The sequence below is a fragment of the Paramormyrops kingsleyae genome, chromosome 3, assembly GCF_048594095.1.
Source record: "Paramormyrops kingsleyae isolate MSU_618 chromosome 3, PKINGS_0.4, whole genome shotgun sequence".
Classification (NCBI taxonomy): Eukaryota; Metazoa; Chordata; class Actinopteri; order Osteoglossiformes; family Mormyridae; genus Paramormyrops; species Paramormyrops kingsleyae.
In genome coordinates this window covers 30,734,621-30,750,836 of record NC_132799.1, presented here as the reverse complement: position 1 = coordinate 30,750,836, position 16,216 = coordinate 30,734,621, and the positions used below count along the sequence as shown (strand labels likewise).

The 16,216-nt window shown below is 41.1% G+C and overlaps 1 protein-coding gene across 4 annotated transcripts; it reads left to right on the top strand.

Moving 5' to 3' along the window:
- The first annotated feature begins 4,851 nt into the window (after window positions 1–4,851).
- On the top strand, window positions 4,852–13,958 carry napepld (N-acyl phosphatidylethanolamine phospholipase D). 4 transcript variants are annotated; one of them, XM_072710136.1, is made up of 5 exons: window positions 4,852–5,127; window positions 7,476–7,776; window positions 10,274–10,920; window positions 11,000–11,114; window positions 11,860–13,958. In XM_072710136.1, exons 2-5 carry the CDS (start codon window positions 7,492–7,494, stop codon window positions 11,995–11,997), a joined length of 1,185 nt encoding a protein of 394 aa, XP_072566237.1. In that variant the 5' UTR covers window positions 4,852–5,127; window positions 7,476–7,491; the 3' UTR covers window positions 11,998–13,958. The 4 variants fall into 4 exon arrangements, with proteins under 4 accessions (XP_072566237.1, XP_072566238.1, XP_072566236.1 ...); XM_072710137.1 differs by lacking the exon at window positions 4,852–5,127 and adding an exon at window positions 5,409–5,457; XM_072710135.1 differs by lacking the exon at window positions 4,852–5,127 and adding an exon at window positions 5,472–5,629.
- Window positions 13,959–16,216: the final 2,258 nt, after the last annotated feature.

Here is a 16,216-nt window from a genome sequence, read left to right as displayed (position 1 = left end):
GTTCCATGAAGCAGGATTTCTCAGTTAGCCGGCTTAACTTAAGGTAGAAGTCATAATTGTCCAATCAGAGTTTAGGAAAGGAGCATTCCTATTAGACAATCATGACACCTATTTTAAGTGATTGATATGCAGACTAACCAGTGTTACTTATAAATTATGCTAAAAATATATTGATTTGTTTACTCTTCCCAGACTTCACCTGTTGTATAAATTATTCTGTACACCTCTGTATGTGTGCCTACAGAATAGGTAATGTGTTGACAATAAAAAATATGCACCAAGGTAGCATTTCTCATTCTCTTTACACATTAAGGAATGTGCTTTTCTGTGTAATGAATCCGACATCTCAATTTTATCTCAGAATGAACGTGGCCACTCATATTGTGGACTTATGACAACTGTAAAGACATAAAGATAAGATCAAGTTAATCACTGCACTGTGCCGTACTTCCGGCTGTTTGCTTAACTTAATGCCAGATGGCTGTGTTTCCCCATGCGTGTGCGTGTGAGTTATTGTGCTTCTCTTCCCAGATAGTTCGCCTGTTGGCATCCATTGTGGTGCCGATTGTGCCATTTGCTTTGTCTTCCAGCCGTTGCCTCAGGTGAGTCCCTTGTAAAGGGGCCGTGAAACAACAGGAAAGTTCCAGCACCTGAATTTTACTCATTATTCATTCCTCATTGCCTAAACCGGAGGCACCAGGCCAGGACTTTAGCCAACATAAGGGGTGAGAAGGAGGGCTGGATTACCTAAACCATTATTAAAATCACATTCATGTTCTCAATGTTTATGTCTATGCTTAATTGTTCAGCAGACAGTTGTAGTTTTCGTAGCTGCCATTGTCATGGTGAACCTCATGGGCATATTTAGGCAGCTGAGGGACATTCCCACCGTGTGGAGGACCAGTAGGACTGGGCTATGACCGAATAAGGCCAGTTATTTATATAAGATGTGACTCTCAGAGATAATGTAATAATACCCATTATCATTTGCATAGGATTTTGTACATCTGATTCTAACTGTATACACATACTTTTTTCTTATGATTAATAATGTTTTGTTTTACTTTCCCAAACAACAAAACAATTCTTGAGAATATGCCAGGTACAGGATTGTACTGTGATATTAAATAGCATGAAGAAGGGCTTAATTTTCTTATGTAATTTTAACATGTTTTTGTTCAATTTGCTTTCATACAGGAGCAAGTTCCTATTTTTCAGTTAAATGCCCTAATAAGTCTTGTAAAAACTCATTCACTCATCCTTAAATTTATTGCTTGTGCCATTTGTTTCAATTCGGGGCCAGTGATTGCAAACAGATTAAAATATTTTTCTTCGAATGTATCCATTTCCTTCGCAAACAGTGCAAACCTCTATGTAAATACCTTAAGAAGAAGGCAAGCAAACACTTATCCCAGCCCTCTGGTGACACCTACTGGTGACATAAAGGATATATCAGTTTGGGGATAAAATGCTTTTGTGATATCCCACTGTTTGCAATAAAATGCTGGTTTACATTTGACTTTTTGTCAGTGGAAAAAGTCAGAGGGGAAGAAAATACACATTTAAACTGAGTCATATGATGTACTGTGGTTTATGCTGATGTCCCATCTGCGCTCCCTCAGACCGGAATAAACCCAGCACTGCTGCTGGCTGCGCAGGCATCGCGCCTAAAAACAGCGAAGAAAGACAAAGCGATGTGGGTCAAGGAAGGAAAGGCCCAGGCAGCCCCCATGAAACGAGAGGCATTAGTTAAACTGGTGAGACTACTGGGCTGGAACTCAAGCATTATGTCTGAATCAAAAAGCAAATATCAACTACGAAAAACTGCTTGCATGTGTGGGCTTGGTCAGGTTTTCATTGGGTTTACATTAAAAGAAGGGTGGGGCATCGCTCATTACTGATGCACAATGTGAGAGCATGCATTTCTGGACAGGATATGGAATAGGGTGTCACTCAGAAAAGTGGTGACAGTCAATCAGTCAATCAAATGCTCAGGAGAAAGTTCAGAGGGTTGGAGCCTCCGTCAGTTATATAAGTAAATGGATATATGAGTTCTCTAACTACGGAAGTCTGTAGAAGAACTTTTTTTTTCTTTTCATTATCTCGAGATCACGACTTGGTTTTTTCTTATTTTTTTAAGCCAACATCTTTCAAACATCACCTGGTAACCATGGAGACGTCCCAGACTCTCCAGTTGCTTGACTGCTCGTTCAGGCTCACTATAATTTCTCAGACGGTATAGCTGCGAATTTCTGAGCCTCCTTCTCAAATGACGAACACTAATATGAGAATTTTCTAGCACCGACAGACACTGTTATTTCCCCTTATCCAAGATTCGGTGCAGTATATCTATGGCCTATAGAGGATCGTTGAAAGTATCCTTACCAGCGGCATCACTGTGTGGTTTGGAAATACCACTCAGGCTGAGAGGAAATCTCTTCAACGAGCTGTAAAAACTGCAGAGAGGATCATAGGCTCCAACCTCCCCTCGTTGGACACATTATATACTCAGAGCTGTAGGAGGAAAGCTCAGGTCGTACTCAGTGATCAGCATCACCCAGCATTCTGCCTGTTTAGGAGGAAGAACTTAGGATACAGTCTAAGACACCACAGGCCAGAGAGCATCACCACCTACAGCACGATTCCACAACAGCTTTTTCCCAGCCACGGTTAGACTGACGGCTATAAGGACATTAAAGTGAGTAAGAAATACAGCCCCCCGACTTCCCCTGTGGACATTACCTGGACAGTTAGCACTCCAAAGAGGCAATCAGACACATCAGAGCACTACAGCCTCACTCTCATTCTGTCTTCCTCTTAGGTAGTCAAATAATTCTTTAAGAGCAATAGCCTAACAAACATGTGCAATATTCCACTTTTATGTACAATATACTATCTTAATATTATTTCTGTGAAATAATTCATTCATACACCCAGGCCAGTAGGGCTGGGTATTGTGACCAATTCTGCGATTCGGTTCAATTCTTATTTGTATGGTTTCGATTCGATATCGATTAGCTATCAATATTTCATTTAAAATGTTAGTTTTGCAGACATGGGATCCATATTTTGATATAAATGCTGGTAACTGAAACTCTCCTATACTTAAGTTTATTACTGGAATACACATCTACATTAATAATAGGGTGCACACAGTTGTTTGTTTTAAACAACTTTTATTTTAAATGAACACTGTAACAAGAAGTCATAAATATGTTTTTAGTGGAGCAATTCGAAAGATGGTGACACCTTCAGGACGAGAGGTGAATATTCATATCCTCTTACGTGAAGCACGCGCATTAAGAATCGATTCGGGGATTTCCCGAATCGATATCGTTGCGTTAAACTGAAGATCGATTAAAATCGGAGAATCGATATTTTTTACCCAGCCCTACAGGCCAGGCAATCTGTATCCTGTATCGGCATCTATACACAGTGTGTATCCACTTACTCCGTCTTGCAATTAGTGCATTTGCTGCTTTTATTATTTATATATTTTATATCATGTTATTTTATGTTTAAAAAACTGTCTCTTCTCCTCTGTCTCTCTATTTTGTGAAAATAACTCTGGGAGACACGCACAAGAATTCCAATGTACTTGTACTGACCTGTACCTGTGCAAATGGCAATAAAGATATCTATCTACTTTCCCACAGTTTTACAAACAAGTGCAATATAACCACTTAATTTCTTATGATATTGGTGCAATATACTTTTACTTTACTGTGCAATATACTCCTATACACTTTTACTTTTCCTCTAACTTTTGGACAAAGGTACTTTAGATTCCTGTACAGAGATTTTCTATCCTATTTATGTTTATTTTATTTATTATAATGTTTAACAGTGCTCTAATTTGTTTTACACTTCATTCCCATTTTTATACATATACTGTATTGTTCTTGTCTTCGTGTCTATGTGCGATAGTGCAGACGTGAACAATTTCCTCCGGGATTTAGTAAAGTCTTCTGATTCTGATTCGGACAGTCCACGATCAAAGTAAAATCTGATGCATTCGTCCACGAGGATAATACTAAACCTGTCGCGAGATCACTGGAAAGTGACATGGGTTATGTCGAGATCACAAGAAAAAAAAAATCGTGATCTTGAGAAAACGGCTTTGTTCATGTCGAGATCACGAGAAAAATAAGTGGTGATCTCGAGATAACGAAAAGAAAAAAAAAGTTGATGCATGTCCTCTACAGACTTTCGTACTATAACACGAGCTTTACAGGAAATTCTGATAGTACTATTTTTCATCAAGCAAATGAATTTAATTAATTTCAAGACGGTTCATTTCAAGCCTACCATATGTACCCTCATCCATTTATCTGTATCCGTTTAAATTCATTATCGGAGATCATTCAAATAATACTAAAAAATAATTGGCAATAAGCGATTACACACGCGAATTAAAAGCTCCATGAAATAATACAGGAACCTGACAATTTTAACTCTGAAAAGGCAAATCGCTCTTTAAACCTGACCTAAACAAGCCCACGTGCTACGCTGAAGACCCCGGATGACCGAGTCGCTGATACGTTTTACCGCATATCATATAATAAATGGAACTATGAAATGGAAGATGTCAAGTTTTCCTTCTGATAGAAGAAATTGTACTATAAACGCCTGTGCATTAGCAACAGGTATTTTTAGAGTAGTATTCCAAGTGCTATGTACGCTATTTATGGAAAAAGTAACCCATGGATCATAACTCAACTGTGTTTCCTTGCATACATAAAAGTTCTCAGCTTCCACAAACTAATAAGTCAAGTTAGAGCACAGCTTAGATCCCACCAATTTTCTGGTGTCATTTGCGCATGTTCGAAATTCCCTTTTCTGACGTAAGAGACCAGTGCATCCCATTGTGCATAATAACGCACGGCCTTAACAACAAACTGGAGAATGAAATCAAATCCTTAACCCCTTCTTGTTGCACGATCGTACTTATTGAGAGGAAGCTTTAAACGTACATACAGGCAGCGTGCGTGCGGCCTGCACTGTGCTGTTTCGGCTAAGCGAATGCTTATAATTCTTTATGCATTTTACGACTATGGGTTTGGAATGAATTTGCAATTACAGACTATTTTTTTGGACACAGTACTTTACCGAGATCATCGCCGCAAGGTACGTTAAACGCATATATTTATCTAAAACACAATATAGACGTGTTATTTAGTGATTGCACGTCGGGGACTTGTTTATTTTACATTAAACTAGAATATGTAATAAATTCCAAAATTGTAGCAACAGTTAAAAGTGGATATGCGGAATATGTTATTACTCCATTGCGCATTTCACTCTACCAATATGGCTACAATCGGTATTATGTAATTTGTATGTCACAAGGGGTGTCGGAATAAGGAAGTAGCTCAGTTTTATCGTGTTTCTAACTAAAACAGGAAAATGTGCATCGGGTAAACAAGTTGGTTTCCGTATGTTTTGTTATGAAATATAGTGAGTAAAGTGAAATCATGCTGAAGCTGACTTGCAGGTTTGAGTTACTGGACCTCCGATATTCAATGGTGTCTTGCGTGTTTCGCAAAATGTATTTGTCATCGTGGAAGAACAGGCACGATACTTCATATCTACCGGAAATTAATGCGAACAAGAATCGTACTCAAGAAAGGTGACGTGTTACGACCCTGTCTAGGGGTTAGGGTGTAACAGAGGAAGGGAATGGGGAACACAGGGTGTGGTGTACAAGGGAACACACGTGGACAAAGGGGATATTTTTATAGTTTTTTTTATATTTTATTCACGCAAGACAGACACATAACAGCAAACCTGGTGCAAGAGCTTCAGGAGTGATAAAGGCCAAAACAATAAACAAAACCCCAACTACCGAACGAAACCCAAGTCTAACTGAACTACCAAAGAACACAGAAACAACAAAACCTATACCTAACTCCCTATCCAAATCAGTGGACACAAAGTATAACAAAACAAAACGGCAACCACTCCCTACGCACCAGATACATACACAAACACACATACAAGCCAAAGCGTAAATGCAAGCAGTACGATTTTAGACGAGCCAACTTTAATTGTTTTCAGTACTCCTTAAACTATTCGGTTATGCGAACCATTTAGCAAGGTTACACATGCAGCAAAGGTTATAGTCTATACTAGATAACTTTGAAGAATTGAATAAAAAGTTTTCTTTTTTAGTATATGCAATGTAAACTACAAAGATAAGAAGAGGTACTCCCGTCACCAGACTAAAGCACGAATACATATGGGCTGGTGCCCGACACATAAGCGTTAAATATTGAGGACAGTTAAAACCCAGGTAAACACTTTATTAAAATTAATTTCACGCTAAATTAACTGCCCTATTATGGCGTCGTCACGTGTTATCATTATGGGGAGGCGGCGGCGGCAGCAGCTCGGTACTTTGTTACTGATCCAAGATAAAAAGGAAAAAAAAACTTTTGCGATTTCAGTCTGCGTTGCGGATAACGCTAACGGGCGGTTGTCTTCACACGATAACAAGGTGGGTTATTGTACAAATTCAGGAGATCGGGAAGTAGTTATAGGGATATGAAGTCTCGGTTTCGATTTAAAATTGTGGATTCATTTTGAAGTACGTATTCATTATTATAACAAAAGCACAGTGTTTATAACGCCACGTTTTTCTGTTTTAGTGCAAATATTGCATAATAATACCATCCCACTTCCGAAATTATAGGTATTACTGGTGGCCGTTGTTTTTGATACTTTGTATCACTGAACCTCAGAGATTCCCCTTCTCGAATTCTTTTTGTGAAATAATTTAAGAGTTCCTTATGTATTATATGCTTTCCCAGATGTCATTTTACTATATTGAGTGTATTGCTTGACATTTTTGCGATACATTCACCACAACGGAGATTGTGTTCGTTATGCTTTGGGGCTCGTTGGAAGCAATTTGGCCAAATGTAAACAAATGTTTACTTCTTAGGGATATCTGCCGGTAAAACTGTAATTCCTGCAGGTATTGTACAAGTGATGCTGGCTCTTATATAATTCTGTTCACAACTTGGCTTATTGTACACTAAAAGCTTAGTAAACATGTTAGAATAATTTTAGCAAAAATCAAATTAAAGATGATACTGTTGTGGGTGTTGGCTGATAATTTGTATATGGAATTCACAGAACGTTAAAAGATATTTTAAATGTTTTCTATTTGCATGTTTTGCAGTATAAATGTTGATCTACTATATGAATATTATGCATTTGTCTATCTGTTACCTTGCTTTTAAAGGGGGAAGCTGTATTCCAGTCTTTCTGGTTCATTATTGTCAGCTTGTGCTGCATTCTACTGACTGCAGACTATTTGTTCTATTCATAAAATTTAGGGAAGCTTTTAATAAAAAAATAAAGATATATTTAGCACAAATTGTGGGGCAAGTGGTGCACACTCACGACAAGTGGTGGTTAAGGAGTTAACCATCGGACAAACATAATTCTGGAACTCCTCTTTCTTCCTTCAGAGCATCCGCTGATGTCATGGAGGTGAAGGACAAGGGGGAGCAGAGCCCTTTGCAGGAGGACGGTTTGGGGGCAGACAAGGGTGAATGTACCAAGGACCCCAGGACGAGTAGCTCGTCGCAGTCCTCGCGCAAATGTTTCCGCCTGGACTATCGGCTGGAGGAGGACGTCACAAAGTCCAGGAGGGACAAACGTGGTCGCTTTGTCAACCCCTGGTCTACCTGGAAGTTCCCCTCTTATTCCAACATTCTTTGGTTTTATCTGTTGGACAAAAACAACAGCAACATCCCTGCCACCAAAGAGGTTAGCTCTTTTTCGCTTCATGTTTGTTGAACTTTTTGATGAACATCATTAGGCCTAAATTCTTGTGTCATTAACCTTCAGATACCTTCAGTCCTTTATGACGGCTTAGTCTTTGTGGTGTTAAATCATTTACCTCCAAAGGCAGTTCAGCTGTTGTGCTTGTTAAAATCCTCAGCAGCAGGGAAAGGAAACCATCGCAGTCATCGCCACACGGAACGTTCCGGCTCTTAAAGTCGCCTGCTGTTGCTTGTTGTTAGCCTTGTCTATCGTGGCATTTACAGGCTTTTGACATTTCCTGTCCTCTGGTTTCAAAGTCTTATTTTAAGCTCACAGAATGCTTTCCATTCCATGGATACTATCTTGGTAACAAGCCTGTTGAGCAAGTACCCTCTAAGAGTAATATATGAATATAACTACAGTTCTTTGGCCTTGATGTATACATGTAGACTTGATTTGGTAGATGATACCCCCCTCCAGTGTCTGTATAGTGATGAGTGCAGATATCAATAGAGGAAGACGAACCTGTGATCTGAAATGAATTACATTTTGGTAAAAATACAATACCGTAAAACAGATTACTATCCTATATCAGTTGCCTTATACCTGAAAGCAAATGATTTAAAGCAATAATCATTATTATAGACACCACAAGAGATTGCGTGGCATCCAAGGTTCAAGGTTACTTTATTGTCATCAGCAGTTTCATACATGTACAAAGAGTGATGAAACAACGTTTCTCCATGGCCCCGGTACAACATATAGTAACATATGGTGCAGTTAACATTACAGTAACAGGCATGCAAGGTGCAAACAGGCAGTAAATAAATAATATAGAGATAATAAATAAGTAGTGCAGAAACTTCGTAAGTAAAGTGCAGTTGCAATTTAGAGGTCGATTGTATATGCTGTTTAGAGGAATTTGAAGAGAGGCAGACCAGATATCAGTGTGTGTTCAGAGTTTTGATGGCTTGTGGTATGAAGCTGTTGCACAGCCTGGTAGAGGCGGAGCGGAAGCTTCGATACCGTTTTCCGGACAGTAGGAGGGAAAAGAGTCCGTGTAGCAGGTTCGCAGTTTAGCACATCAAAACATGCGTAGAAGGTGTTCAGGGTGTCTGGGAGAGTAGCATCGCTGTCACAGGTGGAAGGTGATGGTTTATAGTCTGTAATAGCTTGTATGCCCTTCCACATACTATGAGTGTCTCTGGTGTTTTGAAAGTGGCTTCGGATATTTTGGGCATATGCAAACTTGGCTTTTTTAATTGCTTTGGACAGACTGGCTCGTGCGGTTCTGAGGGTAACCTTGTCACCGGATCTGAAGGCAGCATCACGGGCTTTCAGCATCTTTCGGACCTCAGTAGACATCCAGGGTTTCTGATTTGCTCTTGTGATGACCCTCCTGAACACAGTTACATCCTCAGTACATTTCCTAATGTAGCCAGTCACAGCTGCGGCGTATTCCTCCACATGAATACCGTCCTCGTAGGTAGCAGCCTCTCTGAACACAGACCAGTCTGTGCATTCGAAGCAGTCTTGAAGGGCTGATACAGCTCCCTCGGGCCACACTGTGATCTCTCTCTGGACCAGTGGAGAGCATTTCAGCAGAGACCTGTAGCCTGGAATCAACTTTACTGATATGTGATCGGAGTTGCCGAAGTGTGGGCGGGGCTCGGTTCGGTAAGCATCTTTAATGGTGGTCAAACATTGTCTAAACAGTTTTCGCCCTAAGTTGCAAAGTTCACGTGCTGGTGAAATCTAGGCAGTACTGTTTTGAGGTTTGCCTGGTTGAAGTCACCAGAGATGATAAAAACCCCGTCTGGGTGGGCTGTTTGAAGGTTGTTTACGGCGTCGTACAGCTCTGCTAGCGCCTAGTTAGCATTGGCGCTAGGTGTCCGATAGACACCGAACAGGAGTCTTATCTTGTTCAGTCTTATCTTCTTAGTGCTGGCGGTTTCACGGGAGTTGCTTTCGGCAGCATATACAGTAATTTTCCCTTTGAAACCAGGAGAAATTGTTTACCGTGTGCTTCACTATACGTCTATGAGACATTCATCTGTTTACCGTGTGCTTCACTATACGTCTATGAGACATTCATCTGTTTACCGTGTGCTTCACTATACGTCTATGAGACATTCATCTGTTTACCGTGTGCTTCACTATACGTCTATGAGACATTCATCTGTTTACCGTGTGCTTCACTATACGTCTATGAGACATTCATCTGTTTACCGTGTGCTTCACTATACGTCTATGAGACATTCATCTGTATGGTTGGCCTAAATGAAGAATAGATGAATACTTATTGGTGAATATGCTTTGATTATGTTTTTCTGGAGCCCACCTGGACACCGTGCTTCACTGGGAGTCCATGAGACCTTCATGCATAGTTTTTGCTTAGGCAGTGTTGATTGGACAGGTAGACTTGCAGTCAGATGTTTGAGGCCCAGCCTGGAATCCAGGCTAACATGTAGAAACTGATGTGGTTCTGTTTGATATTCAGGAGTTGGATCAGAAGCTGCCCATAATGGAGCCCTATTTCATCCGGAACCCCGAGAAGGCTGGCCAGACTAATGCCGAGTTGAGGGTCACCTGGCTGGGTCATGCCTCAGTGCTGGTGGAGATGGATGATCTAGTGATACTGACAGACCCGGTGTTCAGCCAGCGGGCGTCACCAGTGCAGTTCGCAGGACCTAAGAGGTTCCGGGACCCACCATGCACTGTGAACCAGCTGCCACGGGTCCACGCCGTGCTCATCAGCCACACTCACTACGACCACCTGGATCTTGGCTCGGTGACTGCCCTGAACCACCGCTTTGGCAGTGACCTGCGCTGGTTTGTGCCCCTGGGCCTGATGAGCTGGATGCAGAGCTGTGGCTGCGAGAACGTCATCGAGCTCGATTGGTGGGAAGAGAACTGTGTGCCGGGTCACGACGAAGTCACCTTCGTCTTCACACCCTCTCAGCACTGGTGCAAGCGCACGCCGCTGGATGACAATAGGGTGCTGTGGGGCAGCTGGACTGTCCTGGGGCCCCACAACCGCTTCTTCTTTGCCGGGGACACCGGCTACTGCTCTGGCTTCCAGGAGATCGGCAGGCGCTTTGGACCTTTTGACCTGGCCGCAATCCCCATTGGTGCATACTTGCCCAGGTACGTGGTGGGCTATGTTTAGGTTTTGACAGGGAAGCAGCCAACTGGTTGTCTTAGCTGTTGTGTTTCCCCACCCCAGGGACTTTATGAGGTCACAGCATGTGGACCCAGATGAGGCTGTGCAGATCCACATAGACCTTCAAGCAAAGCAGTCCCTTGCCATCCACTGGGGCACCTTTGCTTTGGCCCATGAGGTAAAATGCTCAGTGAGATCCATGCATTCAGAGAACCTGGAACCTCTTTCAGGCAGTACCTTGAACAGATGGGTCTTGAGGCACCTCTTGAATGTCTAGAGGGATCTTGAGGACTAAATGTGGATGGGTAGCTTGTTCCACTGTCGAGGAGTGACACATGGGGGGGGGAAAATCTGGAGGAAGTCTTCTCATGGTTGAGAGATCATCAGGAGGTGTTGGCTTGCTGAACAAAGCCAAGGTTGCAAGTAGGTTTTGATGTGTGAATTGATGGAGATGAGTGCCATTGGAAGTCATACTAGGTACAATATAAATAGACTGAAGTTTTAAGAAAATACAAGTACCTGAAAGTGCAAAAAAAATGTAAAAACATGGGCAAAAAATGTGCAAAAGGCAACATAAAACATATGCTCTACACTTAATTAGCCTTGAGTGTGTAAAAAGTAATTTTAATTTTACATTTCACTTAAAGTTGAATATTTTCTTCCTGCACAACAGAAGACAAAGGTAGGGTCTTGATTTCTGAAAAGGCAAGACCCAGGTAATACTCTTCCTGACTTGAAAATGACCTTTTTTTTAAGGGACAGCTTTAGACAGTATGAATGATCCACCCTGCAGTATTTCGAAATCCCTTTTATACTCCACCCTGCTGTTGCCTAAACAAGTGCTGTAATTATGTAATTGTATTGTGTAATTATGTAATTGTATTACGTTTTGTGGATTAAAAAACAAAACTTTTCTTTTACAGCATTACCTGGACCCTCCTGTGCGCCTCAAAGAAGCCGTGGAGAAATATGGGCTGGGTGAAGACGTATTTTTTCTCCTGAAACATGGCGAATCACGACATCTGAACTCCACTGAAGAGGTGTTTGCTCAACACAAGTGATAGGTGTTATAAGTTTAGTTTCATTGCGGATGCTTTTGTAATTTCAGCACTTATGTTTTTTTTTTTTGTTTTTTTTTTAACAAAGTTTGAGGAGACTTTCAGAGCAGGTACGATTTTTTTTGGATTATACGGTAAATATTGATTATGTTTAATTTGTTCAACCTAATGACTTCAGTTCAACTTGAACTTCTCAGTTTTCAACCCTGGTTAAGTGTTATATCAGGCAATGATACGTTAAAAAGAAGTTTGCATATTGCGTAATCCATCTATCTTCCATAAATTCATATTCAGTACAGGGCTGCAGAGAACTTGGAGCCTTGCTCTGGCAGTGTAAGACACAAGGCAGATACACATTTTATTACTCTATGATTAATACACTAGCCATAACTTTGGAATCATGCCAAAAAGTTTGCATTTTCCATGAAAACTCCATTTTAGTCATAAATTGCATATTAAATTAGAAATAATGATTAGTGCTTGAAATAATCAAAGAATCCTCCATCTGCAGCAATCACAGCCTTGCAGACCATTGGCATCCCTACTTTGAATTTGTTGAAGTAATCTGTAGAGATTTCACTCCATGATTCCCGAAGCACCTCCCGAAAATTGGATTGGCTTGATGTCATATGGTCATGCTCCTCCCACATCTCCTCAATAGGGTTGAGCCGTCTGGCTGCTTCTTGCATAACTTGAAGCAGTGCTTTGGGTCATTGTCCTGTTGTAGGATGAAATTGGCTCCAATCTGCTGCCATCTAAGAACAAAAGAAATTTACAAATGAGAGGAGACCATTCGGCCCATCAAGCTTGTTTGGGGACTGCAGGGTATGGCATAATATTTAGCCTGTACAAAATTTCCAGATTTACCAGCACCACAGCATCCCCAGACCACAATATCTCCACCACCATGCTTGAAAGATGGCATCAAGCACTTCCTCATTTCATTTGTTCTGCGACTCACAAGTATTCTTCTCTATGATCCAGACGCCTCAAAATTAGATTTGCCTGTCCATAGCACTTTTTTTTTTTCCCCAGTCATCCATCATCCAATGTCTATGCTATTTTGCCCATTTGAATCTTTTCCTTTTATTGGCCAGTCTCAGCTTTTTCCAAGAAGACCGGCACTCTGGAGTCGCCTCATCACTGTTGAAGATGAGATTGGCGTTTTGTGGGTTCTGTTTAATAAAGCTGCCAGCTCAGGGCCTGAAACGCATCAGTCTCTCGAACTAGAGGCTGTGATGGTTTTATTCTTCTGCAAAGCTGTGCACTGGAGCCTCCCACTCCTCTTTCTGTCCTGTTTAGACCCAGTTTTCACTCAGTAGTGCACACCTTTGTAAGATACCTTCAGTTTCTTGGCAGTGTCTCAATATGGAATAGTCTTCGTTTCTCAAAACAACAACAGATTGACGAATTTCGAAAGAAAGCTTTTTCTTTCTGGCCGTTTTGAGACCATAACTCAACCCACAAAATGCTGTCCAAACTGCCCAAAGAAGGCCAGTTGCTTCCTTAAACTGCACAACAGTTTTCAGCTGTGCTTATTTGCACAAGGGTTTCCTAATGAATAATTATTCTTTCAATATTACTTAGGATTTGCTAACATAACGTACCATTGGGAAGCAGAAGTGTTTTTGCTAAAAAAAAAAAAAAAAGGCCTTTGTATACCTATATAGACACTTTATTGAAAAATCAACTGTTTCAAGCTTATAATAGTCATTTACAAGATTAATAATGTCTAAACTATTTCTGATCAATTTTAATGGAAAAAATGTGATTTTCTTTCAAAAACAAAGTTTTTGCAATGTTTTACCATATCTGGCAATTTACCATGCATTGAGTACTTACATATATTACAAATGAATGTAAGATTTTATTACTAACTCCTACTGTAAAATATCCATTTTCATTCCTGTAATTACGTGTATTTAAAGCATACCGAAGTGAATACAAACTCTGCCTTAAACTGCTGTTATCTGTTTTGTTTTGTTTTTTGACGTTCACATCTCACTGTCATGACATATGCAAAGAGTTTTAAAAATAAACCTTGGCATGGAGTGGTGGGTCTGAGGCTAAGGATCTGTGCCCACAACTGGAAGGTTGCTGGTTCAAATCCCATGAATGCCTGCAGTGATTCTACTCCATTGGGCCCTTGAGCAAGGCCCTTAACCTGCAATTGCTTTGTTCTGGGTATGATGTTAATCTACATCCAGCCTTATATGGAGGTCCTCCAACTTACAGGGAAAAACCTGGGGGTTGGTGGCAGGATAGTGGCGGCTCCAGCCACCAGGAAAAAAACCTCACACTGGTCCATTCAGATTAGTGTGGTGCTGAGGTATCACCCGCCCCATGGCTACACTCAGGTTCTCATCCCTGAGGTGGTTTGTCGTGTGGTGGGTGCGGGAACACACTGTATCAGTGCATGCTGTGTCACTGTCAATGTTTTGGTGGTTTCCAGTGGGAAAACCTTCACTTCCTTCCCTTCTTACAGTTACACCTCATGTAATGCCTGCCAGCTTTTCCTGGCAAGGCGCATGGGGACGGCTTGCTGGTGGAACTCTTTCTCCATGTCCTCGGGCTGCAGGTCATGTGGGGGGGGGGGGGGGGGATTCCTAGCCATTCCCAAGTCAGCAGGAAAACATAATCCCTCCAGCATGTTCTATGTCTTCCCTGGGGCTTCAGCTCTTGGGAGCCACCCAGGCAGCATCCTTAAGAGACGCTTAAGCCACCTCAGCTGGTTCCTCTCAATCAGAAGGACAAGCGGTTCTAATACGAGGTCCCTCTATATATCTTAAATCACCCGGTGGACTGGGGAGTCCAGCAACCCTCATTTTGGTTTGGAGTTTCTACATAGTCAGCACATTCCCACACTGGGGCCTCTCTCTCCCCTTGGCAGTTCTTTCCATGTATGAGCTTTCTCGAGGCAGGCTTTTTGCAGAACCAATCAACAATAAACATGCTTGCAAGTCCTGTCCCAAAGTACCAAACCAGTACCTCAGCTGGTACTGGATCGAAAATCAATGGAATTGAAATTGGAAATTGGAAATGCTGCAACGATTTTTTTTTTTTTTAGTATCAAATGATACCTGTTGCAGTGGAAAAGCACCCTTACGGTTACCATACACCTACTGCTTTCTGGCTGCAGCCCTTTGCAGTTGCCGCAATGATTGAGGTTTTATACATAATCCATTCAGACTCAAATTAGATGAGACAGCTATGATGATGTTTGTCATTGACCTTTGGCTTAGAGTGCCCTAATGCCAACAACGCTTAAGAACAGCCTTGTGTTTCGACATGGTATGGACAATCAAATCCTCAGTCCTGGAGGCGTTAGTCAACAGTGGTGCATGCTGAGCAACCATAGTATATAACATGGCAACTGAATACAGGGAAATTTTGAAAGGATCCTTCGCTGCAGTTCAAGTCCAGACTCTTTGCTCTACCATGTCCTATCTTTCAATGCTGAGCCATTAAGGAATGACTATCCAACATACCATTTGGTCACAATGCACCCCAGAAGAGTGTTTAGTATAACTACTCCTGTACAGTTCATAAAATCTCTTACCAAACAAAGTACATCTATTGTTAAAATGTAAACACTCTAAACAGGGAACATTTAGGTCTTTCATTATGGAGAGTTCCGCCAAACCTTGCACAATGACTTCCATTATGTCCGTGCAGACGTATAAACTCTCAAGTACATTTAAATGTCGTCTTTGAAAAGGAACCAAACACCGGGAGATTTCCTCCTGTCTGTTTTTGTTATATGCGTATGCTACCAATAACCTTTCGTTAACTCCAAAGTTAAATACATTGCAGCTTTTTATGGAAGCAAAACGTTACCTCTTGTATTAAAATTTTGCCAAATACCCCCCCTAGTGGTCATTCTAATATTTTAACATTGCCGCCCAATATGTTGGTGATATGCTTTTCAGCGCAATATTAACATTTACAATTAATTTCTTCTTCACAATGTTTATGTTATTTTGACATCAGTGGACAGGAGATAAGAAATTGAATTTATTACTTTGTGTAAATATTTCATTAGTTTAGACACAGCGTCTCCAAGCATTTGCAGGGGAAAAATAATTAAATCAAGAAAATGAACAGGATATACAATAATAAGGTTTTACAGGTTGGTAGCACGTATTTCACCAGTAAAACGTTTTTCCTCATGCGTCCATTATGCTTTGTGTTTTCTAATTCGAAATGCATCTTGTTAGTAATG